This window comes from Aotus nancymaae, unplaced genomic scaffold (genome assembly GCF_030222135.1).
Source record: "Aotus nancymaae isolate 86718 unplaced genomic scaffold, 86718_ANA_hifiasm-v0.15.2.pri h1tg000028l, whole genome shotgun sequence".
Taxonomy (NCBI): domain Eukaryota; kingdom Metazoa; phylum Chordata; class Mammalia; order Primates; family Aotidae; genus Aotus; species Aotus nancymaae.
Genome location: NW_026988441.1, coordinates 35092287 through 35117267, shown reverse-complemented (window position 1 = coordinate 35117267; position 24981 = coordinate 35092287). Strand labels below are relative to the sequence as shown.

Below are 24981 nucleotides of genomic sequence, written 5' to 3'. Positions count from 1 at the left end.
TATTAGGTACCATCATAGGCCCGGTGCAGTTCTAGGTACTTGAGTTTTATCGATAAATAAACATGATAATCACAGAGAATGCGCAGGAAGCATTTAATAAATTCAAGAGGAATTGAGCCTTACAAATTATGAAATATTGGGAAATCATTTATCATATAAAAACTGGACATAAAGCAAAAACCTTTTCTGTAAGAGATAGCCTCTTCAAAAAATAAAAAAGAAATAAAAACCTACAGCCAAGCCCATAAAATGGAGCTCATGTCTCACTAGAACTGCAAAGACAAGTATGCTGATATTACTACTTTTAGTTGGTGGTGTGCTGGAGGTTGAAATCAGTCCAGTAAAGCCAAAATGTGTATATATCTTCTTGCAATATATATAAAACCTAATGACTGAAAGGGAAAAATAAGAGTCATGATTTATAGATTATCTGACTGTGTATGTGGAAAGGGAAAAGAATCATATTAAGTACTTTGGACTGAACGATGACCTCCAAAATTCTTATGGTGAAGCTCCAAACCCCAATGTGACTGTATGTGAAAACAGGATCTTTAGGAAGTATCATTAAATGATGTAGAGAAATGGCAGTGTTTGTGGGGAGAGGGGGAGGAAGGGAAGGAGGGTGGGAAAGAGAGAGAGAGAAAGAGAGAGAAAAAGAGAAAGAGAGACCAACAGATCGATTTCTTGGTCTCCATCATGTGAAGACATGAGGAAGTAGGCATTTACATGACAGAAAGAGAGCTCTCACAAGAAACTGACCATGCTGGCACTCTGATCTCAGACTGCCAACATCCAGAAATGTGAGAATATAAATTTTGGTGTTTTTAACCTCATTTAAAGTTAAATGAATTTGTAAGCCATTTAGTTTGTGCACAGAGATCATGAGTGGGATTCATGGACTGTATTAGCCATCTTAACAGAAGTGAGGAGACTGGATTATACTAGAGAAGACATTGCCACTTAGATTGTGCCACCTAAAATGGACCAAGAAGGCAGAACAGAACAGGCGAGGCTGTCACACTTCTTAGATTTTATAAGACGACACAGTAATAATCAGCTGTAAAAGTGCACTGGCAGTTAAGGATGGTTTAATTTCTGCCATGCTCTGCAGGATCCATAGGAACAGAAGAGACCCTTGGAAGAACATCTTTCAACAGTTCACCTCTGGGCCTACATCACCTTGGCTTCCAGTAAATTTTGACATGAATGTGCTGCACTGGCAGCCACTAACCAACAGGGGATAAAACGAACCTGCATGATTTATCTCATTCAGAACTTGTTAATACCATGATCCTAGCAATCTAATCACCAAGGTGAGGGAGCCTGCAGTACTGACCTCACCATCCATGACCCTTCTTCACAGATGCCCAGACTCATGCAACCATGAAGAAGTTGTATTTAGAACCTGTAGGTTTAATTTCAGACCCTCGGGATGGCATCTAAGGCCAATCCATGAGCCATTACAAACCTTCGCAAGGCATTTAGGACAAATCTGATGATCTTTGGTGTCACTGCCAATAATTAAAAATAGCAACTGATGGGCTAAATGGTAACATTCATACCCTTACATTCATAGGGTTTCTGCCCAGTGTGAATTCTTTCATGGGTACTTAGGCGTGAGGCAACAGCAAATGCTTTCCCACATTCCTTACATACAAAAGGTTTCTCTCCAGTATGACTTCGCAGGTGTACTTTAAGGGCTGAGGAAAACATAAATGCTTTCCCACATACCTTGCATACAAAGGGCTTTTCTCCAGTATGAGTTCTCAAATGTTTACTACGATGCGAAGAAGTAATGAAGGTTTTTCCACATTCAATGCATTCATAAGGCTTCTCTCCTGTGTGAATTCTTTTATGTTGAGTAAGGGTTGCAGATCTATTGAAGGCTTTCCCACATTCCTTACACTGGTAGGGTTTCTCTCCACTGTGATTTCGAATGTGTATAGCAAGGCCCGTGTACTGAGTGAAGGCTTGCCCACATTCCTTACATTCATAGGGTTTTATTCCGGTGTGCGTTCTTACATGTTGAGTAAGGTGAGTTGATCTAGTGAATGTTTTCCCACATTCTGTACATTTGTGTGGTTTTATTCCAGTGTGAATTTGAATGTGATCATTAAAGGATGAGGAATTTCTAAAGGATCTTCCATATTCTTTACATTCAAAGAACTTCTCTCCTTTATGAGTTTTCCCATATGCAGAAAGTTGAGAAAAATTAGTGAAGGATTTCCCACATTTCTCAGTCTCTTTGGATTTCTTTCCAGTATGAACTGTTACACACTGCTTTAGATGTGAGGAAGCTGTGATGGCTCCCCCACATTCCTGAAATTCACAGAGCTTCACTCCAGTGTGGATTCCCATGTGATTATCAAGGCTCGCAAAATACTTAAAGCCTTTTCCACATTCCTTACATTTGTAGGGTTTTCTTACATTGAGAATTTGAAGATTTACAGCAAGGCCTGGAGTTAGGGTGAAGACTTTTCCACATGGATTAAATTTGGAAAGTTCCTGTCCAACAGAGGGTTCCTTGTGCACAGTGAGGACGTCTTTTCCATAACAATTACACTCAGAAGTGTTCCCTCCATTCTGAGCTCTCATGTGTGTCTTAAGGCAAAACTGTTCACTGAAGACCTCTCCACAATTCTTACAGAGTTTCCATCCACTGTAGCTTGTCTGCTGATGAACAGATAAAGGATTTAAAACATTTTCAGACATATTAAGAGATTTCACCCACCTAAAGACAAACATTATTTTGATGACAAATTATTGTTTTACTTTTTATTGTTTTTTTTTTGACCCAGACTCTTGTTCTATCTCCCAGTCTGGAGTGTTAGTGGCACAATCTTAGCCAACTGCAACCTCCACCTCCCAGGCTCAAGTGAATCTCCTTCCTCAATCTATCCAGTAGCTAGGGTAGCTGGGAATACAGGTGTGTGCTAATGCACCTGGCTAAGTATTCTATTTTTTTTTGTAGAGACGGGGTTTTGCCACATTGCCCAGGCTGGTCTCAACTCCTGAGTTCAGGTGATCTGCCTGCCGTGGCCTCCCAGAGTGGTAAGATTACACCATGTCCAGTATGTTTTACTTTTTTCAGAATTGGGGTTTCGCTCCATTGCCTGGGGTATAGTGCACTGGTGTAATCATGGCTCACTGTAACCTCAAACTTGAACCCTGGTTGGGTTCAAGTGATCATCCTGCCTTAGCTTCCTGTGTAGGTAAAACTTTCAGCATGCACCATCATGCCTGGCCAAACTTTCTATTTATTTATGAGATGGAATCTCACTCTGTCTGGAGTACAGTGGCGCAATCTTGACTCATTGCAATCTCCACTTCCTCAGTTCAAGCAATTCTCGTGCCTCGGACTCCGGAGTAGCTGGGATTATAGGCATGTGCCACCATACCCAGATAATTTTTGCAATTTTAGTAGAGATGGGGTTTCACCATGTTGGCTAGGCTAGTCTCGAACTCCTGACCTTGTGATCCATCCGCCTTGGCCTCTGTAATTGCTGGGATTACAGGCATAAGCCACTGCGCCCAGCCTCAACTTACTTTCATAGAGACAGGGTCTTGCTATGTAGCCTAGGCTGGTCTCAATCTCTTCAAGCTGCCTCAGCCTCCCAAAGTGCTGGGATTACAGCCATGAGCTACCATGGCAGCCTAGTTTCATAACTATAATTTTTCTTTCATGGTTTCATTTCCTGAACTCTTGATTTCTTCCAGATTGAATAATGGGACCTTTTGCCAGAATTCTATGCCACTGGCTCTAATTGCTCCAAAAAAAAAGAAAGAAAAGAAAAAAACTGTATGTTTTAATTGTGGAGGGGGTGGTTTGAAACAAGATCTCACTCTGTCATCCAGGCTGGGTACAATGGCACAATCACAGCTCAATGCAGCATTAATCTCCCAGGTTCAAGCCATCATCCTGCCTCAGTGCCCCAAGGAGCTTGGACTAAAGTTGTATGCCAACACGCCTGGCTCATTTTTAATTTTTTGCAGAGACAGGGTCTCCCCGGTGCCCAGGCTGGTCTTGAACTCCCAGATTCAAGTGATTCTCCTGCCTCAGTTTCTTAAAGTGCTGGGATTACAGGCATCAGCCAATGCATCCAGCCAAATTGTGTAGATTTTCATGAAACTGTTTAAATCCTCAATGACTAGTTATATATGTGGGAATATGTACTTTTGGGTATTTTGAAGTGACAAGTTATACAGGTTTGGAACATCAGAAAATTTATCACATTCAGACTATCTCTCCAGAGACCCTGTTCCCTCAAGAGTGCAGGCCACTTCTCTAATTCTCTGAAGTGTTTCTCATTTGTGCTGTTTTTTTTTTTTCGTTGCAAACTCCACTTCCCGGGATTAAGCAATTCTGCCTCAGCCTCTCAAGTAACTGGGATTACAAGTGCCCGTCACCACGTCTGGCTAATTTTGTATTTTTAGTAGAGATAAGAGTTTCACCACGTTGGCCAGCTGGTCTCAAAGTGCTAACCTCAAGTGATCCACGCACCTTGGCCTCCTTAAGTGCTAGGATTACATAGGATTACAGACTCAGTTTTTTTTTTTTTTTTTTTTTTTTTAAAGCAGAGTCTCACTTCATCACCCAGGCTGGAATACCGTGGTGCAATCTTGGCTCACTGCAACCTTCACTTCACCTCTGGGTCGAGCAATTCTCCTGCCTCAGCCTCTTGAGTAACTGTGATGACAGGTGCCCACCACCATACCTGGCTAATTTTGTATCTTTAGTAGAGACAGAGTTTCACCATGTTGGCCAGGCTGGTCTCAAACTCCTGACCTCAAGTGAGCCACCCACCTTGGCATCCCAAAGTGTTGATACTACAGGCATGAACCACCATACCCAGCCTCTTTTTAAAATCAGAGATGGGATCTTGCTATATTGTCTAGGCTGGTCTCAAACTCCTGGGCTCAAATGATCCATCTCAGCCTCCCAAGTAGCTGGGATTACAGATGTAAGCCACAGCTCTGACTGTGCTAATTTTCTAGAATGGAATTCTCAATCTTTTCTGAGAGAGGAAAGTAAGAAACATCCCTCATCAATCTTACCATTTGTATCCCATTGAAGAGTTCATTCTTCAACAAACTCTGCTGAAGTGATAACCCTTGGGTTCTAGGTTGTATTTCCCATTCTGAAGTTAAGCAGAAAAAGTAATGTGAGGGTTTAGAGAAGAAATGTTATACTAAAGTGATTTAAAATAATGAGTCATTAGTACTTGTTTTCAAATTAAACCCAGTAACAAAATAAAAGCCAGAGAACCTTGAGGATTTGGTATTACAGCAAAACTTTGGCTATAAGGATGTGGGGTTTATTACACAACTGGTATGTTCAGGTAGTTTATTACACACTGCTTCTGTGAAAATTAAAACCGATGGTGAGCAGGAAGAGATGATCAGGAAAGGAAAGCAGGAAGATCTGGATAAAGAGCATATATCAAAATGATAAACTTAACAAAAAACGAGAACAGGTAGTTTTGTTAGATCATAGGAATTTGTGACTAGATGGAAAGTAAGTCAGAGATATCTGAAATTCTGATAAAAATAGCTTAAATCTTCTGAGGCCAAGTGCATCTTTAAAAATCTTTTATTTTTTTTTAGGACAAAGTCTTACTCTGTCACCCAGGGTGAAGCGCAGTGGTGCAATCTCGGCTCACTGCAACCTCTGCCTCCTGGGTTCAAGCAATTCTACTGCCTCAGCCTTCCAAGTAGCTTTGACTACAGGCGTGTGTCACCATGTCTGGCTAATTTTTTGCATTTTTAGTAGAGATTGGGTTTCACCGTGTTAGCCAGGATGGTCTCAATCTCCTGAACTCGTGATCCCGCCTGTTTCAGCCTCCCAAAGTGCTGGGACTACAAGTGTGAGCCACTGCACCCAGTCAAATCTTGCTTCAGGCGATCCACCCGCCCCAGTCTCCCAAAATGCTGAGATTACAGGCATAAGCCACTGCACCTGGCCTAAAAATCTCCTTTTTCTAGTTGCAAAAACATACGGAACTTCTCATTAGAGTTCTGTTTTATAAATACTCACGCTGCAGAACTCCACTCTCCATTGTCTTCAACTCTTCTTGTTTTAACCAAGAGGTCAGGTTGGGTATGAACAGCTGACAACCTGTGCAGGTGGAAAGACATTAAACGAAGTGGCCCATGCAAAAAATGACAAACCTTCCTATGATTTAAGAGATTTATCTCTACTTTTTTTTTTTTTTTTTTGAGATAGAGTCTCTTACTTGTCTCCCAGGCTGGAGTGCAGTGGTGCAATCTTGACTCACTGCAACCTCAGCCTCCTGGATTTAAGCGATTCTCCTGCCTCAGCCTCCTGAGTAGCTGGGATTACAGGCACCTGCCACCATGGCTGGTTAACTTTTTTTGTACTTTTAGTAGAGTTGGGGTTTCGCCATGTTGGCCAGGCTGGTCTCCTAACCTCAGGTGATCCGCCCACCTCAGCCTCCCAAAGTGTTGGGATTACAGAGATGAGGCACAGCACTCAGCCAGAAGATATATTTCTAATAAAAGCAATGTAATTAAAACAAAAGGGCAGGCTGGGCGCGGTGGCTCACGCCTGTAATCCCAGCACTTTGGGAGGCCAAGGCGGGCGAATTACGAGGTCAAGAGATCGAGACCATCCTGGCCAACATGGTGAAACCCCGTCTCTACTAAAAATACAAAAAAATTAGCTGGGCGTGGTAGTGCGCACCTGTAGTCCCAGCTACTTGGGAGGCTGAGGCAGGAGAATTGCTTGAACCCGGGAGGCGGAGGTTGCAGTAAGCCGAGGTCGCACCGCTGCACTCCAGCCTGACGCCTGGTGACAGAGTGAGACTCTGTCTTAAAAAAAAAGCAAAAAACAAACAAAAAAAACACCAAAGGGCTAAACAAGCAAAGATCCCCATTTCTGTGCCCCCCAAAATTGGTTATCGCTGACCAATTAAACCCAAATTCAGGCTGACGTACACATTTACAAAGCACTAAAACTCTTATTTCTTCTTCTGTGTGTGGTTTTTTTTTTGAGACACAGTCTCATTCTGTCACCAGGATGGAGTGCAGTGTTGCAATCTTGACTCACTGCAACCTCCACCTCCCAGGTTCAAGTGATTATCCTGCCTTAGTCTCCCAAGTAGCTGGGACTATAGGCACGCCCCATCATGCCCAGCTAATTTTTGTATTTTTACTAGTGACAAAGTTTCACCATGCTGACTAGCTTGGTCTTGAACTCCTGACATCAGGTGATCCACCCACCTGGGCCTCCAAAAGTGCTGGAATTACAAGAGTGAGCCACCACACCTGGCCAAACTTTTACATGTAAGTAGGCTAGGCACAGTGGCTCATGTCTGTAATCCCAGCACTTTGGGAGGCTGAGGCAGCTGGATCACGAGGTGAGGAGTTCAAGACTCAGCCTGGCCAAAATGGTGAAACCCTGTCTCTACTAAAAATAAAAAAAATAAAAAAACTTAGTGGGGCGCGGTGGCAGGTGCCTGTAACTCAGCTACTTGGGAGGCTGAGGTTGCAGTGAACCAAGATCACGTCATTGTACTCCAGCCTGGGCGATGGAGCGAGACTCTGTCTCAAAAAAAAAAAAAAAAAAAAGTAAGTACAAGAAAAAGATGCTTGCTCTCATGGGTAAACAACTCTGCCACTGAATCTCAAACAAGACAGTATATTAGATTCATCTTTAGGGATTCTAAAAACACAGATGACTAGGTCCAAACCCTGAAGTTTCCAATTTAGTAGTCAAAGATACGGGAATGAAGATGCACATTTCGGGCCAGGCATGGTGGCTCACGCCTGTAATCCCAGCACTTCGGGAGGCTGAGGCAGGTGGATCATGAGGTCAAGAGATCGAGACCATCCTGGCCAACATGGTGAAACCCCATCTCTACTAAAAAACACAAAAATTAGCTGGGCATGGCGGCATGCGCCCATAGTCCCAGCTACTTGGGAGGCTGAGGCAGGAGAATTGCTTGAACCTGGGAGGTGGAGGTTGCAGTGAGCCAAGATCATGCCATTGCACTCCAGCCAGGCACCTGGCAACAGGATGAGACTCTGTCTTCAAAAAAAAAAAAAAAAGTACATTTCTTTTTTTCTTTTTTTACATTACACCAGACAAAATTTATTTGTCATAGTAAGCCATGCCAACCAACATACCATCTATGCCCCAAAACTAATGTTAAAAAACTGGAAACAAGTCTCAAATGAATCATAATAACTCAGCAGACTAAAGGACAAGCACATTGCTCCTATTGTGCTGCTGGTGTCTTTTTCTCAGCCCTGACTTTGGATTTTACCCAATGCCAAATTCTTCTACTACTTCTATAATACAGATCTCTTTTCCCTGTCTTCAGCTTTGGAATTGATGGTCAGCTTGGACCTCGGCATCCCTTATGGATTATCTCAGGGTAACTGCGCATTTTTTTATTTTTTGAAATTTTTCACAGGGAAGTTGTTTGGCCACTGTTTTCCAGAAATAAATAGTTTTATCTACCTCATTACAATATACTGGTTGGCAGTTTTTGACTTTTAAATCATCTTATCTAATCCTCTGAGCAGCATTCTTTTTTTTTTTTTTAATTTATTTTACTTTTGGTGCATACTATATCTGGCATTTCTCCCCATGTTGTCCCTCCCCACCCTCCCCACCCTCCCCACCTCCCAAAGATGTACATTTCTAACAGCATGAAGCAGATGCAGTTGATGATGTTTCAAGAATTACCACAGTAAATTAAAACATATTACAGCAGGGACTGTTATTTGGGACAGTCTCTGTTATTCACCACTGTATTCAGAATTGACAAGCAAGGATGTAACATACTTTTGTTCTATAACAGGCTATAAGAGATGATGCTAGTCTTTTTTTTTTTTTTTTTTTTTTTGAGACTGAGTCTCATCTGTCACCCCAGGCTGGAGTACAGTGGCATGATCTCAGTTCACCTCAACCTCTGCCTTTGGGTTCAAGGGATTCTCCTGCCTCAGCCTCCCGAGTAGCTGGGACTACAGGCATGTGCCACCATGACCAGCTAATTTCTGTATTTTTAGGAGAGACTGAGTTTCACTATGTTGGCCAGGCTGGTCTTGAACTCCTGACCTCGTTATGTGCCCTCCTTGGCCTCCCGAAGTGCCGGGATTACAGGAATGAGCCACTGTGCCCATCCGCTAGTCTTTATTTTTTTGAGACAAAGTCTCCCTCTCTCGCCCCAGCTGGAGTTCCTTGGTGCAATCTCAGCTCACTGCAACCTCCACCTCCTGGGTTCAAGCAGTTCTTCTGTCCCAAACTAATAGCTGGGTTTACAGGCACCTGCCACCACGTCTGGCTAGTTTTTTGTATTTTTAGTAGAGAAAGGGTTTCAATATTTTGGCCAGGCTGGTCTCAAACTCCTGACCTCAGGCGATTTGCCCATCTTGGCCTTCCAAAGTGCTGAGATTACAGGCATGAGCAACTGCACCCGGCCTAGTCTTTTTTTTTTTTTTTCAATGTTTTTTTTAGAAACGAGGTCTCACAGTGTTGCCCATGCTAGTCTCAAACTCTCAGGCTGAAACAATTCTCCCACCTCAGCCTCCCAAGTATCTGGGACTAAAAGATGCAGGCCACCATGCCCAGCAAAATGATGTGACTCTTACCCACAGAGGCCAGGTTCTTGTAGTTCTCCAGCATCACATCTCTGTAGAGGTATTTCTGAGTTGTGTCCAGTAAAGCCCACTCCTCTGGGGTGAACTCCACAGCAACATCATCAAAGGTCACTGAATCCTAAGTCATCACACACATGCTGGTTTGAGCCAATGAACACTTCCACCAATGTTCACTGGAGAATGAGGAAGGGAACCTTATACTCGCTTACACGTGGTTCTGAGATCTCCCAAGATCTACTCCAAGGTTTAATGTCTCAGGAGCTGTTGCATCTAAACACTCAAAGGTGACCTCCTACAGGCATATGCCTTGAACAGCATTTTTTTTTTTTTTTGAGAGGGAGTTTCACTGTCACCCAGGCTGGAGTGCAGTAGAGCGATCTCGGCTCACTGCAACCTCTGCCTCCCGGGTTCAAGGGATTCTCCTGCCTCAGCCTCCCGAGTAGCTGGGACTACAGGCGCGTGCCACCACACCTGGGTAATTTTTTATTTTTAGTAGAGATGGGGTTTCACCATGTTGGCCAGGCTGGTCTTGAACTCCTGATCTCAGGCAATCTGCCCACCTCAGCTTCCCAAAGTGCTGGGATTCTAGGCATGAGCTACTGTGACCAGTCAAACAGCACATTTAAAAAAATTTTTTAAATCATTTTAAAAATCTATTTATTTTTAATTTGTAAACATTTTTTATTTTTTAATTTTAAATTCTTATTTTTATTTTGATTAGAACAGCACTTCCTAAACATGAATTTTTACCTATCTAGCAGCTCTCTACCTATCCATCCATCCATCTAATCTGCATTTATTTATATATAAAGACAGGTCCCACTGTGTCACCCAGGCACAATCACTGGTGACTGACGGAAGCGTCTTATCTTCTGGGCTGAATTGCTCCTCTGACCTCCGCCTCCTGAGTAGCTGGAATTACAGGCATGAGCCACTGCCCACAGCTTACACTTCATCTCAGCACAATCACCACCAGGCTAGAAGCTCTTCCTGTCCCATCTGTCTCTATGCAGCACACTCCTGATATCTGATCAATGCTGATGCGTGAATAAATTATTTGATAAAAGGACACTGTCATCTGTCTTATCATCTGTCACAGCACCCAGCAATCAAAGAAAGATGCACTTGGCACCATGAAGGTCAAGCTTAATTAGTTATTACTGACATCATGGGGATGATTTTCAAGTTAACACTTTATCTATAGGAGATTTCATTCCCTGGGGAAATTCATCTGGAGACTCGTCCTTCAGTGAGGCTTCATTTGCTCTAAGAGAACTCTGGAGACGAGTCTGTCTAGAAGGAAATGTGTCCACCTACTGGATGTAAGTATGACATTTTGTACAACAGTACATTTTCACTTTACCTGATAACCATTAGCCAGGTAGTCCACCACCGTCCTTTCTACCTTTGTCTTTTCTTCAAAAGGGCAGATGGCTTCCCTGGAAAAAAACCCTAGTGGAAAAGTAAGAAGGCATGAGAAGCCAGAGCTACCTGTACTTCCCAAACTACAAGTCATTCCATCCCAGTTTGAAATTCCCATATACTCCTGCACACTCGAGAAAACTGCAGACAGACAATCCCATGAAATGCCATAGCAGTCCTTGTCACCTAGACTCAGAAAAGCAGATGTGGGCCAAGCTGCCTGTTGAGTAAAGGGTAATAGTTTTATTTTACAAGGAAACTTACACCCTGAAAAATGTGACTATCTGTCCATACTAGTAAAATTCATGAAACTTATGTAGCATTTCCTAAGGCACACAAACCAGGGTTGAATTCTAAAACAGCATTCTGGCTAGGCACAGTGGCTCATGCCTGTAATCCCAACACTTTGGGAAACCAAGGCAGGCAAATTCTTGAGGTCAGGAATTTGAGACCAGCCTAGCCAACATGGTGAAATCTCGTCTCTACAGAGGAAAAAAAAAAAAATTACAGGAGGCTGAGGCAGAGAATTGCTTGAACCCGTGAAGCGGAGGTTGCAGTGAACCGTGACCATGCCACTGCACTCCAGCCTGGGCAACACAGCAAGATTCCGTCTCAAAAAACAAATTAATTAATTAGTTAATTTAAAAAACCAGCATTCTGTGTCTCACTTCAATTCCTCCAGAAGAACCAGTGGTGGCTGAGCAAGGTAGTTCATGCCTGTAATCCCAGCACTTTGGGAGGCTGAGGTGGGCGGATCACCTGAGGTCAGGAGTTTGAGACCAGCCTGACCAACATGGAGAAATCCAACGTCTACTAAAAATACAAAATTGGCCAGGCATGGTGGTGCATGCCAGTAATCTCAGCTACTTGGGAGGTTGGGGCAGGAGAACTGCTTGAACCCTGGAGGCAGAGGTTGTGGTGAGCTGAGATCCCGCCATTGCACTCCAGAGTGGGCAACAAGTCCAAAACTCTGTCTCAAAACAACAAAACAAAATGAAACAAAAAAAGAGAACCAGCGGCATGCCTGCTCAGGCCCGGCTCACTGCACTCTTATGGTGTGGAGGGTGACCTAAAGCAGAATCTCTGAGAAAGAGCATTAACAAGGACTTACCACAGGACAAATCAATGGCTGCCATCCTCTGAAGCTGATGGTGAGATGTGCCTCAATGCTCTCTCTTCCTTCATGCCAAGTTCGCCTCAGGGAAGCTTATGAACCTAGGTGGAGAAAGGCAGTCTCCATTCCTCTTTGTACAGGGTTATTTGTAGTCCTGTTCATATCAATCATCAAACAGCAAGCATCGAACATCAGTCATCGAACATTATGCATGAGCTTTCTCTCTGCAGGTGACAGATGTGAAAGCCACCAAAATATCCACTCAATATTGTCACTCAGTAACGACAGTATTAATAACGGTGACTGACATTTACTGAGGACTAGTATCAGAAGTAGCTCTAGTAGCTTTATATATACATGCTTACGTAATTATCATAACCATCTTTCCCAATAGCTATCAATAACTCTGTGTATCTATGTATCTATCTATCTATTGAGACAGGGTCTTACTCTGTTGCCCAGGTTGAAGTGCAGTGGCACAATCACAGCTCTCTATAGCCTAGACAGGAGAATTGCTTGATCCCAGGAGGCATCAAGCTGAGATCACGTCACTGGACTACAGCCTGGGCAACAAAGTGAGGCTCCATCTGAGGAAAAAAGAAAATATAGACAATTAACAAAGTAGCCCTGAGCTGAAACCATATTCTGGGGACCCAAAAGACCACTGTGGGCCACTACCAAAGTGAAGACTTACGGTAGTTTGGTGATAGATAGTGTCTTAACACATTTGTACTTATCGAGGGCCCATTTGAACTATGGACCTATTCCATCATTATTTCCCCAGTTCCTGAATATATAATCGGAAGACAGGAATTTCTGGGAACTAGCAGCATCCCTAAAATTGGCTCTCTGATCAGTAAGGTAAGGACCGTTATGGTAGAAAAAGCAAACTGGAGGCACTGGGAATTACCCATCTGCTAATATAATAAATTAGAAGTAATATATCCTGGGGAACTGCAAAGAATAATGCCACCATAAGGACCAGGGGTTATGATACTTACTGCTTCCTCATTCTCATTAAACATACTACTCTGCCCTGTGCAGAAGTCACATTGAGCTTGGAGAATGACTGGACTACCATAAACTTAATCACATGGTCACCCAAATTGTAGCTGTTCTTTTTTTTTTGTTTTCCCTGAGACGGAGTCTCACTCTGTTGCCCAATCTGGAGTGCAGTGGTATGATCTCAGCTGACTGCAGTCTCCGCCTCCCGGAGATTCAAGAGATTCTCCTACCTCAGACTCCCGAGTAGCTGGGACTACAAGCGAGTGCCACCACACCCGGCTAAGTTTTGTATTCTTAGTAGAGACAAGGTTTCACCATGTTGGCCAGGCTGGTCTTCACCTCCTGATCTCAAGTGATCTGCCTGCCTTAGCCTCCTAAAGTGCTGGGATTACAGGTATGAGCCACTGTGCCTGGCAATTTAGTAATTTTTTTAAACAATTTATTGTATAGAAATTAAATTATAGTGAACAGAAGTGGTTTTATTAGGAAAGAAAGGTAGGAATGATCTGGATGAAAAGCACACATTAAAGTCATAAAAAGAAAAAAGAGCAGATTGTCTGCAAAATCATATGAAAGTCTGGGTTAGATGAAAAAGAGAGGAATATGGAAAGTTGAAGATTCCCTAAAACTTCCAAGTCCAAAGGCCCCATGTTCTGTGACAAAGTACATCTTTTAAATGTCTTCATTCTGCTTCCAAACACACTGAACTTCTCATTGACCAGGAATGTTCTTCACACTCACCTTGGAGAACTCCTATTGGCAATGTGCTCAACTTTTCCTCCTCCTCCTCCAGTCAAGACACAGACTGAGTGTGAACAGGTTCTGTGCAGACGGAAAGATACATCAATGGAAGAGGTTTATGCAAGAGATGACAAATCTATCCAAGAAAAAATAACTGTATTCCTAAAGAGAGCAGTGAAGCTATTTTAAAAGAGCTCAAATTTCATATATCTCATCTTTTGTGCCCTGAGGAGACTGGTTATCTCTGACCCAATACCCACCATTCAGGCTTAAATACACGTTTAAAAACCAGTAAAGAGTGGACGCAGTGGCTAATGCCTGTAATCCCAGCTCTTTGGGAGGCTGAGGCAGGAGAATCACCTGAGCCTGGGGAGGCTGAGGCTGCAAGAAGCCATGACTGCACCACTGTACTCCAGCCTATATGATAGAGTGAGGCCCTGTCTCCAAAAAATTAAAAACCATTAAAACTTTCATTCAAATAGGAAATAATGCAAGTGCAAAGAGAAATCATTATTTTGTTTGTTTGTTTGTTTTGAGACAGTCTCACTCTGTTGCCCAGGCTGGAATGCAATGGCGAGATCTTGGCTCACTGTAACCTCCACCTCCCGGGTCCAAGCGATTCTCCCGCCTCAGCCTCCCGAGCAGCTCAGAGTACAGGCACCTGCCATCACGCCCGCCTAAATGTTTTTGTATTTTTTAGAGAAGGGGAGATTCACCATGTTGCCCAGGCTGGTCCTGACCTCAGGTGGTCCACCCACCTTGGCCTCCCAAAGTGCTGGGATTACTGGCTTGAGCCACCATGCTAGGCTGAGATCATTATTTTTTTCACAGTGTTGTCAAAAATTTGAATATTGTGTCTTTTGGAGCTTTTTTCATATCATGGGTATATTATATCTCTCTCTCTCCCTCTTTTTTTTTTTTTTTTTTTGAGACGGAGTTTCGCACTTATTACCCAGGCTGGAGTGCAATGGCGCGATCTCGGCTCACCACAACCTCCACCTCCTGGGTTCAGGCAATTCTCCTGCCTCAGCCTCCCGAGTAGCTGGGATTACAGGCACACGCCACCATGCCCAGCTAATTTTTTGTATTTTTAGTAGTGACAGAGTTTCACCATGTTGACCAGGATGGTCTCGATCTCTTGACCTCGTGATCCACCCGCCTCGGCCTCCCAAAGTGCTGGGATTACAGGCGTGAGCCACCACGCCCGGCCCCTCTCCCTCTTTTTTTATGATATGGATTTTTGTTCTGTCGTAGGCTGGAGTACAGTGGCACAATCTTAGCTCACTGAAACCTCTGCCACCGCCCGACCTGTTTCAGGTGATGCAAACATTAACCGGGTGTGGTGGCATATGCCTGTAGTCCCAACTTCTCAGGAGGCTGAGGCTGGAGAATCGCTTGAACTCAGGAGGTGGAGGCTGCAGTGTGCAAAGATCATCCCACTGCACTCCAGCCTGGGCAACACAGTGAGTCTGTCTCAAAAAAAAAAAAAGAATCAGAGAGCTTCTTTAGAACAGCCCTGAAATAAAGCTATTTCTTATGTTCTCAGAGCTGAAATTGTTATAATTAATGAGACTCATATGCCAGAGCATCCCTGGTATAATGGGAAAGAGAGAATCCTAGAGACAGGAGTGTCACTGGATTTACTATGTGTCATCTGCATAGCCCACTTCCCCGTCCTCTGTTGAGAATGCAGAAGACACTATCTTCACAAAGGTTATTGAGAGAGGAGTGAGGGAGTATCGTAATCCTCGAACAGCTCTGCTAGTATTCTTCATAGGACAGGTATGACTGCAACGAACACCATTGCTGAGATGAGTTCCCTGCTTTCACTCGAGATGAAGAGGACCCAGAATAGCAGAAATCAAGAGAGTAGTATTTAATTACCAAAGATAACGTGAGCAAATCAACTATCAAAGACAGTGGAAATGTACTAGTAATCAGAATGACCTGACCTACAGAGGTCTGTGGGGGTGGCTAACTAATAGTGTTGTCCGTAGAAATGCAACAGATAAGCAGTTAACAAATCCTACTGCCGGGCGCGGTGGCTCACGCCTATAATCCCAGCACTTTGGGAGGCCGAGGCGGGTGGATCATGAGGTCAAGAGATCGAGACCATCCTGGTCAACATGGTGAAACCCTGTCTCTACTAAAAATACAAAAAAATTAGCTGGGCATGGTGGTGCACACCTGTAGTCCCAGCTACTTGGGAGGCTGAGGCAGGAGAATTGCCTGAACCCAGGAGGTGGAGGTTGCGGTGAACCGAGATCGCGCCATTGCACTCCAGCCTGGTTAACAAGAGCGAAACTCCATCTCAAAAAAAAAAAAAAAAAAAAGAGCCACAAAACATACGTTAGTCATTATGGGCCATACGGTCTCTGTTGCAACTACTCAACTCTGCTGTTGTAGCATGGAAAACACCTATAGAAAACATAAACAAATGAACACGGTTGTATTCTGATTAAACTTTACATATGAACAACATGTGGAGAGACAGACATGGCTTATGGGCCATGGTGTGCCAATCTCTGTACTTGAATACTGCTCTATCTATGTAAAACAAGTCTAGGCCGGGGGTGGTGGCTCACTCCTGTAATCCCAGCACTTTGGGAGGTGGGCGGATCACAAGGTCAAGAGATTGAGACCATCCTGGCCAATATGATGAAACCCCATCTCTACTAAAAATACAAAAATTAGCTGGGTGTGGCACCTGTAGTCCCAGCTACTCAGGAGGCTGAGGCAGGAGAATCACTTGAACCTGAAAGGTGGAGGCTGCAGTGAGCCGAGATTGTATCACTGCACTCCAGCCTGGCGAGAGAGCGAGACCCTGTCTCAAAAAAAAAAAGTCTAAATTATGGTAGCCAAAAACTTGAGGTATCCCAGTGGATAATCATGACCTCTTATTCAATTACCACACCTAAATCATTCACAAATCACGAACTTAGGTGATTACTTCAATTACAGCCATTTTACAAACTGTGATATCTATACTAGAACCAATCAATGTAATTCCTGTCACGTGGTATGCAGGTACTGCCATAGCTAATGTCTTTTCCCCATAGCAATTTGAAAATAACAAAACTCAAGTTACCTTTTACCTGGCAGGACCAACAATGTATCTTCACAGCATTGCCCCCAGGCTGTCAGTTCTCCAGGTCTCTGTCATAATATAGCTCCCAGAGAAAATGACATTCCATGAAACACCACATTGATATACCATGTTGACACCACTATACTGATCATATCCAATGAGCAGGAAGTGGAAAATATATTTTTAAAAATTAGAGACAGAAAAAACAACAAAAAAAAAGCTGGGTGAGGTGGCTCACACCTATGATCCCAGAACTTTGGGAGGCCGAGGCGGGTGGATCACGAGGCCAAGAGATCAAGACCATCCTGACCATGAAACCCTGTCTAAAAAAAAAAAGGAAAGAAAGAAAAAAGAAATAAAAATTAGAGACAGGGTCTTACTCTGTCACCCAGGCTGGATTACAGTGGTGTTATCATAGCTTACTGCAACCTCAAACTCCTGGGCTCAAGCAAATCTTCCTGCGTCAGACTCCCAAGTATGTGGGACTGCAGGCACATACTACCACGCCTGGCTAATAATTTGTTTTTCCTCTATAGACATGGGGTTTCACTATGTTGACCAGGCTAGTTTCAAACACCTGCCCTCAAGCAATCCTCCTACTTCAGCCTCCTAGTGTTAGGATTACAGGTATGAACCACTGTACCCTAACTGAAAATACCTCAGACGACTTTATTAGAAACATGCAGCATTTATAATTTCAAAATGGTAGTACAGAAGCAAATTAATTGGTTTCACTCCCCTTCCAGAAAACCAAAACCAAATACACATTACGAAAATTATCACTAGCAATATCCCTGATCTCAAATATAAAAACTAGGCAGTGTCTGGGGCTACAAAGTGAAAAAATTCCAAGGAGATGGTAAGAGAACCAAATTTCCATATCTGTGACCCTTTTCTTTAATCTGCCCGGCACCAAAAATGTGGAAAATTTCTACCGATTCAGTTTCTACAATGGAAATAATTGAGATCAAGGTGGACAACCACCTTCTCTACCATCCTGGGTTCCCTGGTAAAAGATCAGTCCCTCCCTGTCTCAACCCACAGAAGCATCACAAGTGCCTAAAGGGAGAAATATCGCTGAGGACATCCAGGGACAAAGAGGAGAGGCAGGACTCCCATCCGAAGCCCTGGAAACTCTGTTTTATAACTTGGCCAAGGGAGAAACCAAATCAGAATGGCTATTCAGGAGGACCACACCGTAGGGTATAATACACAGGCCACTGGGCATGAACACACAGCCAGCCTTCCCACACTGCTGGGATATGCCATTGGTGCCACCCCCATTCTAGATGGCAGTATTCTTGATTGTTTGCTAGAGCAGAGGCAAATGCGGGTTTAAGATTCCATCTAGTGCTGGAAAGAAGGCAGTGACCTAGAAAAACTTTAAAGAAAGAAAATCACTTTGGGAGGCAGACACAGCCAGATTGCTTGAGCTCAGGAGTTCAAGACCAGCCTGGGCAACATGATGAAAATCCATCTCTACTAAAAAGCACAAAAAGTAGCCAGGTGTGATGGTATACACCTCACCTACTCAGGAGGCTGAGGTCGGAAGACTGCTTCAGCCTAGGAGGTAGAGGCTGCAGTAAGCCACGACACCACTGCATTCTAGCCTGGGTGACAGAAAGAGACCTTGTCTCTTAAAAAAAAAAAAAAATCAACAGGTAAATTAAAAATGATCTAAGTGGCTGGGCAGAGTGACTCACACCTGTAATCCTAGCACTTTGTGAGGCCGAGGCAGGTGGATCACCTGAGGTCAGGAGTGTGAAACCAGCCTGACCAACATGGAGAAACTCTGTCTCTACTAAAAAAACAAAATTAGCCAGGCATAGTAGTGCATGCCTGTAATCCCAGCTACTCAGGAGGCTGAGGCAAGAGAACGGCTTGAACCCCAGAAGTGGAGGTTGCGGTGAGCAGAGATCACGCCATTGCACTACAGCCTGGGCAACAAGAGAAAAACTCCATCTCAAAAAACAAACAAACAACAACAACAAAATGCCGGGCACAGTGGCTCACGCCTGTAATTCCATCACTTTAGAAGGCCCAGGTGGGCGGATCACAAGGTCAGGAGATTGAGATCTTCCTGACCAACATGGTGAAACCCCATCTCTACTAGAAACACAAAATTAGCTGGGTGTGGTAGTGGGCGCCTGCAGTCCAATCTACTCAGGAGGCTGAGGCAGGAGAATTGCTTGAATCCGGGAGGTGGAGGTTGCAGTGAGCTGAGATCACAAAACTGGCACTCCAGCCTGGTGACCGGCAAGACTCCGTCTCAAAAAATAAAAATAAAAAACCTGCCGGGCGCGGTGGCTCACGCCTGTAATCCCAGCAGTTTGGGAGGCCGAGGCGGGTGGATCACGAGGGCAAGAGATCGAGACCATCCTGGTCAACATGGTGAAACCCCGTCTCTACTAAAAATACAAAAAATTAGCTGGGCATGGTGGCGCGTGCCTGTAATCCCAGCTACTCAGGAGGCTGAGGCAGGAGAATTGCCTGAACCCAGGAAGCGGAGGTTGCGGTGAGCCGAGATCGTGCCATTGCACTCCAGCCTGGGTAACAAGAGCAAAACTCCATCTCAAAAAAAAAAAAAAAAACCTATAAAATTATTACTAGAGGAAGACTAGTAACAATCTAGTTACTAGAAACAATGGGGAAACATCCAGGACATTGATCTGGGTAAAGATTTTTGGTAAGACAAAACAGCACAGGCAACAAGAGCAAAAATAAACACATGAGATTAAGAAGCTTTTCCACGGCAAAAGGAACACATCAAAAAAGTGAAGACACAATCTACAGTATGGGAGAAAATATTTACAAACTATCCACCTGACAAAGGATTAACAATCAGAATATATAAGGAACTCAAACAACTTGATAGCAAAAAAAAAAAAAAAAATCTGATCCAAAAAAATCAGCAAAAGGTCAGAATAGATGTATCTCAAAAAAAGACATACAAATAGCCAATAGCTATATGAAAAAATGCTCAACATCATTAATCATGAGAGAAATACAAATCACACATACCACAATGAGATATCATCTCACCTCATTTAGAGTCTTTTATTTAAAAAAGTCAGGGAATCATAAATGCTGATGAGGATGTGGTGAAAAGAAAATCCTCGTATGAAGTTGGTGGGAATGTAAATTAGTACAGCCACTATAAAGAACAATATTCAGCCGGGCGTGATGGCTCACACTGGTAATCCCAGCAGTTTGGGAGGCCGAGGCGGGTGGATCACGAGGGCAAGAGATCGAGACCATCCTGGTCAACATGGTGAAACCCCGTCTCTACTAAAAATACAAAAAATTAGCTGGGCATGGTGGCGCGTGCCTGTAATCCCAGCTACTCAGGAGGCTGAGGCAGGAGAATTGCCTGAACCCAGGAGGCGGAGGTTGCGGTGAGCCGAGATCGTGCCTCGCACTCCAGCCTGGGTAACAAGAGCGAAACTCCGTCTCAAAAAAAAAAGAAAAAGAACAATATTCAGGCGCGGTGGCTCATGCCTGTAAAATTATCATTAGCAATATCCCTGATCTCAAATAACTAAAAATAGGCCAGGCATGGTGGCTCACACCTGTAATCCCAGCACTTTGGGAGGCCAAGATGGGTGGATCACAAGGTCAGGAGTTTAAGACTCAGCATGGCCAAGACGGTAAAACCCTGTCTCTACTAAAAATACAGAAATTAGCAGGGCATGGTGGCGGGCACTTGTAATCCCAGCTACTTGGGAGACTAAGGCAGAGAACTGCTTGAACCTGGGAAGCAGAGGTTGCAGTGAGCCGAGATTGCGTCGCCTGCACTCCAGCCTGGGCGACAGAGCAAGACTGTCTCAAAAAAAAAAAAAAAAAAAAGAACTATCAATAGAAATACCATCCGTAGGCCTCCTGAATTTTGGAGGCAACATATACAGTTATACATGCTTTTACACCCCACACACTTGCCTGTAGGGATTCTAGTTTCAACTGTCCACCAGAGCAATTTCAGGCTGCAGTGCAGGCTTCCAAAGCACTTGCTGCACTTGATCCAGCAGACCCAATGACACTCAACGTGTCCATGTTAAATATCATGCTATTTATTGGAAGCCTCTGGCAGGCACCAACAGATGTAGAGTACAGCCCTCTGGTATTCCAGGGTAAATCCATGCCTCTTATGCAGATTAACTTTTTCTTTTGTGGTTTGCCACTAGCACCAAGACAGAGAATGAACAACAAATCATGGGACATCAAGTCACTAAGACAAAACTGAGTAATTTGAGACTTTATGGTCTCCAAAGCGTGAAGTAGGTACTGTCAGCCCTTATCAAACACAGGTTGTCAGCTCCTCCTCTGAATCCAATTGCAAGTTTGTAGGAAATCCCATGAAATTAAAGGAATATTTACACACACCATGAGAATCCAAAGAAATATTTGATTGTATGACTTTCTAAGAGAATGTGACTCTGTGAAAGTCAACATACTAGACAGTAATAACTGTTCCAGGTAAACAGACACTGAAGACACTAGAAATCGCAATGCAAAAATCCTGAATGGATCTTAGATCCAAAAACACCTAAGAGCATATGTTGCATCAATGCGGAGAATTTTAGTTATTACACAAAGTAGACATTTCATGACATTTTTTATTTAAGTGAAATAGTAGTACTGTGGTTTTAGTATGACGATGCCTTTTTTTTAGGAGATGCATTACCAAGTATTTAAAGGTCAAGTATGACGTGCAATTCATGCTCAATTTACACTCAAATTGTTCACCATAAGATTTATTTATTTGAGGAGAAAGAAAACAAGCACAAAGCTAAAAAATAAATAAATAAATCTACTAAACTGGGTGTGTTAGATGTTCAAGTTTTCCTTAGGATCAAATTTTTCAGAAAAAGAAATGTAAAAACTACACTTAGACCAAACATGCTGTTAAGAAGAATAAATTCTGTAGATACTACTTTATTACACTAATACTAGAATAATATTCTAATTATAATAATAAATAATCCTAGTATCAATGTAATCAAACCTCCATCTTTTCTTCCTTGAGGCCCCTATTTTGAAGCTCTATGGCAACTTCACATGAAAAGAACACCTGAATATTATTGCCTTTCTTTTTTCTTTGTTTTTTGAGACAGAGTTTTGCTCTTGTTGCCTAGGCTGGAGTGCAGTGGCGTGATCTCGGCTCACTGCAACTTCTGCCCCCCCGGGTTCAAGCGATTCTCCTGCCTCAGCCTCCGGAGTAGCTGTGTAAGATATAATATAGTTCTCTGAATTTCTCTTCAAAAGTTCAGCCTGTTAACTTTCCTGTTCTCTGTTCTCAAACTCAACTTTCTTGTCCCTTCAAAACCGCAAGTCCCAACATTGTGACTCACACAGCCCCCTTCCCTTATTTGGGGAAAATATTCACAAATAGCCAATAGGGTCAGTTTACACTCTGTGGTCCGACCCCAACTCTTGGGGGAGTGACATGGAGGTAGGAACCCTGCCTCAGAGATAAAACCCCTTACCCTCCCTTCTCCGGTGTGCTCCCGCCAATGTTCCATCCGCGAAACGCACCCTTCTGTAGAAATGCCTTGCTTAGAAAGCTTTTGCCTGAGTGCTGGTTTCACTGTGCGGCACCGAGCATTTTATTTATCTCCAACAGCTGGAATTACAGGGGCCCGCCACCACGACTTGCTAATTTTTGTATTTTTACTAGAGACAGGGTTTCGCCACGTTGGCCAGGTTGGTCTGGGACTCCTGCCCTCAGGTGATACGCCGCCTTGGCTCCCAAAGTGCAGTGATCACAGGCGTGAGCCACCGTGCCCAGCCTGCCTTTCTTTAGTAGAAAGGCTTGGAGCTGGTAACAACTGGGAAAAAAATAAAATCCAAGAAAATGAAAATTAAAAACTAAAGGCTTACAGTCTACATGTGTTCATAATATATACAAAAACAGGCACACTCTAAACAACTATATTTTTCCATCTGAATGTAATGTGTCAAAAATAAGTAAACGACATCAAGACAATGCCAGATTCTCAGATGAGACATTTTTTAGCAAAGAATGGAAGTCAGACCTCTCCTGAAACCAGTCTTCTGCCGGTGCTCACCAGGAACACGTCGGAATCGCCAGGTTCCTGAGGCAGGAGGATGCGCGGCCGGAGCCAATCTCACTAGAAAGACAGAAATCCTCTTCTTTTCGGAAAGAAAAAATTCACAAAGGCTGCTTCCCAAGCTGTTGAAGAGGGGAGCACAGAGGATGGAAGCACTCCAGAAAACACCCCGCGGAAGCGGGACAAACACACTTCGTGACCCGGCTCCTAACAGGGACCGACCGAGCGCGCCTACGCTCGGAACTGGCCGAGCCGGGAGGAAGGACAGCCCCTGGAGAAGCGAGTGAAACGAGCCGGATCGGAGAGGCTCCTGGGCGACCAGGCCCAATCCTTCCTTTGCCTCCCTGTTGCTATCTACGGGACCCCGAAGCAGGCAGAACTCACCACAGCCGGGTGAACTCCACCACCGTAAAGAAGAAAAGGCACTGAACACTCGGAGGCAGCGCCGGAAAAGACGGCGGTGACGCGCTGACGTCACTTCCGTTATGAGCTTCGGGCCGGGCGGGGCTCCTGGGCTGGAGTTTCAACCACTTACGACCGGGTCGAACACAGAATTTCTATCCTAGTTTTTTCCCGGGTGGGTGCGGACAGGGCTTCGGGTTGGCTCGGAGAGCGGGATGCAGAAACAAGTTCAGAGAAAAAGGTGAGGTTAGAACCGGGTCTCTGGACGGAACTGTGGTTTGGGGCCCCTACTCGGGAGCGATTTAGAGGTGGGACCCGGCCTAGCCCGCGGCTCAGGTGGCCAGATAGGCTGGAGGGCCGGAATGTGGCCTGGGACGCACCCCAGAAGATGCTCCTCCAGAGCTTTTCTCGGGCAGGCGCAGTGGTTCACGCCTGTAATTCCAGCTTTTTGGGAGGCTAGGCAGGTAGACAGCTTGAGTACAAGCGTTCGAGACCAGCCTGAGCAAAATAGCAAGCCCCTATTTCTCTATTTTTTTCTTTCTTTTTTTTTTTTTTGAGACTGAGTCTAGCTCTGTTGCCCAGGCTGGAGTGCAATGGCGCGATCTTGGCTCACTGCAACCTCTGCTCCTAGGTTCAAGTGATTCTCCTGCCTCAGCCTCCCGAGTAGCTGGGATTACAGTCACCTGCCACTACACCTAGCTAATTTGTATTTTTAGTAGAGACGGGCTTCACTATGTTAGCCAGGCTCATCTGAAACTCCTGACCTCGTGAGTCACCAGTCTTGGCCTCCCAAAATGGTGGGATTATAGGGATAAGCCACCGCGCCAGGTCACGTTTTCAATGTTTTCTATAAATCTTTATTTTGTCTTCATCAGGTATTTCTGGCTGGGCACGGTGCCTCATGCCTGTAATCCCAGCACTTTGGGAGGCCAAGGTGGGAGGATCGTTTGAGGCCAGGAGTTTGAGACCAGTCTGGGCACATAGGAAGACACCAGGCCAAGGTAGGAGGATCGTTTGAGGCCAGGAGTTTGACACCAGTCTGGGCACATAGGAAGACACCATCTCTATTTTAAAAAAAAAGTTTTTAATGTATTATTTTTTTTTGAGACAGAGTCTCACTGTCGCCCAGGCTCAAGTGCAGTGATGAGATCTTGTCTCACTGCTTCCAGGTTCAAGCGATTCTTCTGATTCTTCTGCCTCAGCCACCCGAGTAGCTGGGACTACAGGCCCAGATCTTGTCTCACCTGCTTCCAGGTTCAAGCGATTCTTCTGATTCTTCTGCCTCAGCCACCCGAGTAGCTGGGACTACAGGCCCACACCACCATGCCCAGCTAATTTTTGTATTTTTCGTAAAGACAGGGTTTCACCTTATTGGCCAGACTGGTCTCGAACTCCTAAACTGGTGATCCTCTTGCCTCAGTCTCCCAAAGTGCTGGGGTTACAGACATGAGCCACTGTGCCCAGCCACAAATATGTATTTCTATTGTTATTTTTCTGATCTCACCACATGGGCCAGC

General features: G+C 44.2%; 1 protein-coding gene across 7 annotated transcripts; it reads right to left on the bottom strand.

The window, feature by feature from the left end:
- Window positions 1–79: 79 nt before the first annotated feature.
- LOC105706025 (zinc finger protein 561-like) lies at window positions 80–24009 on the bottom strand. 7 transcript variants are annotated; one of them, XM_064381904.1, is made up of 8 exons: window positions 23447–24009; window positions 13907–13987; window positions 12158–12261; window positions 10988–11076; window positions 9616–9742; window positions 6035–6115; window positions 5056–5138; window positions 80–2673 (listed from the first exon to the last, which is right to left on the bottom strand). In XM_064381904.1, the coding sequence occupies exons 3-8, from the start codon at window positions 12180–12182 to the stop codon at window positions 1543–1545; spliced, it is 1536 nt and encodes a 511-aa protein (XP_064237974.1). In that variant the 5' UTR covers window positions 12183–12261; window positions 13907–13987; window positions 23447–24009; the 3' UTR covers window positions 80–1542. The 7 variants fall into 7 exon arrangements, with proteins under 7 accessions (XP_064237974.1, XP_064237972.1, XP_064237973.1 ...); XM_064381902.1 differs by lacking the exon at window positions 23447–24009 and adding an exon at window positions 23027–23405; XM_064381903.1 differs by lacking the exon at window positions 23447–24009 and adding an exon at window positions 23060–23405.
- Between the last annotated feature and the right edge of the window lie 972 nt (window positions 24010–24981).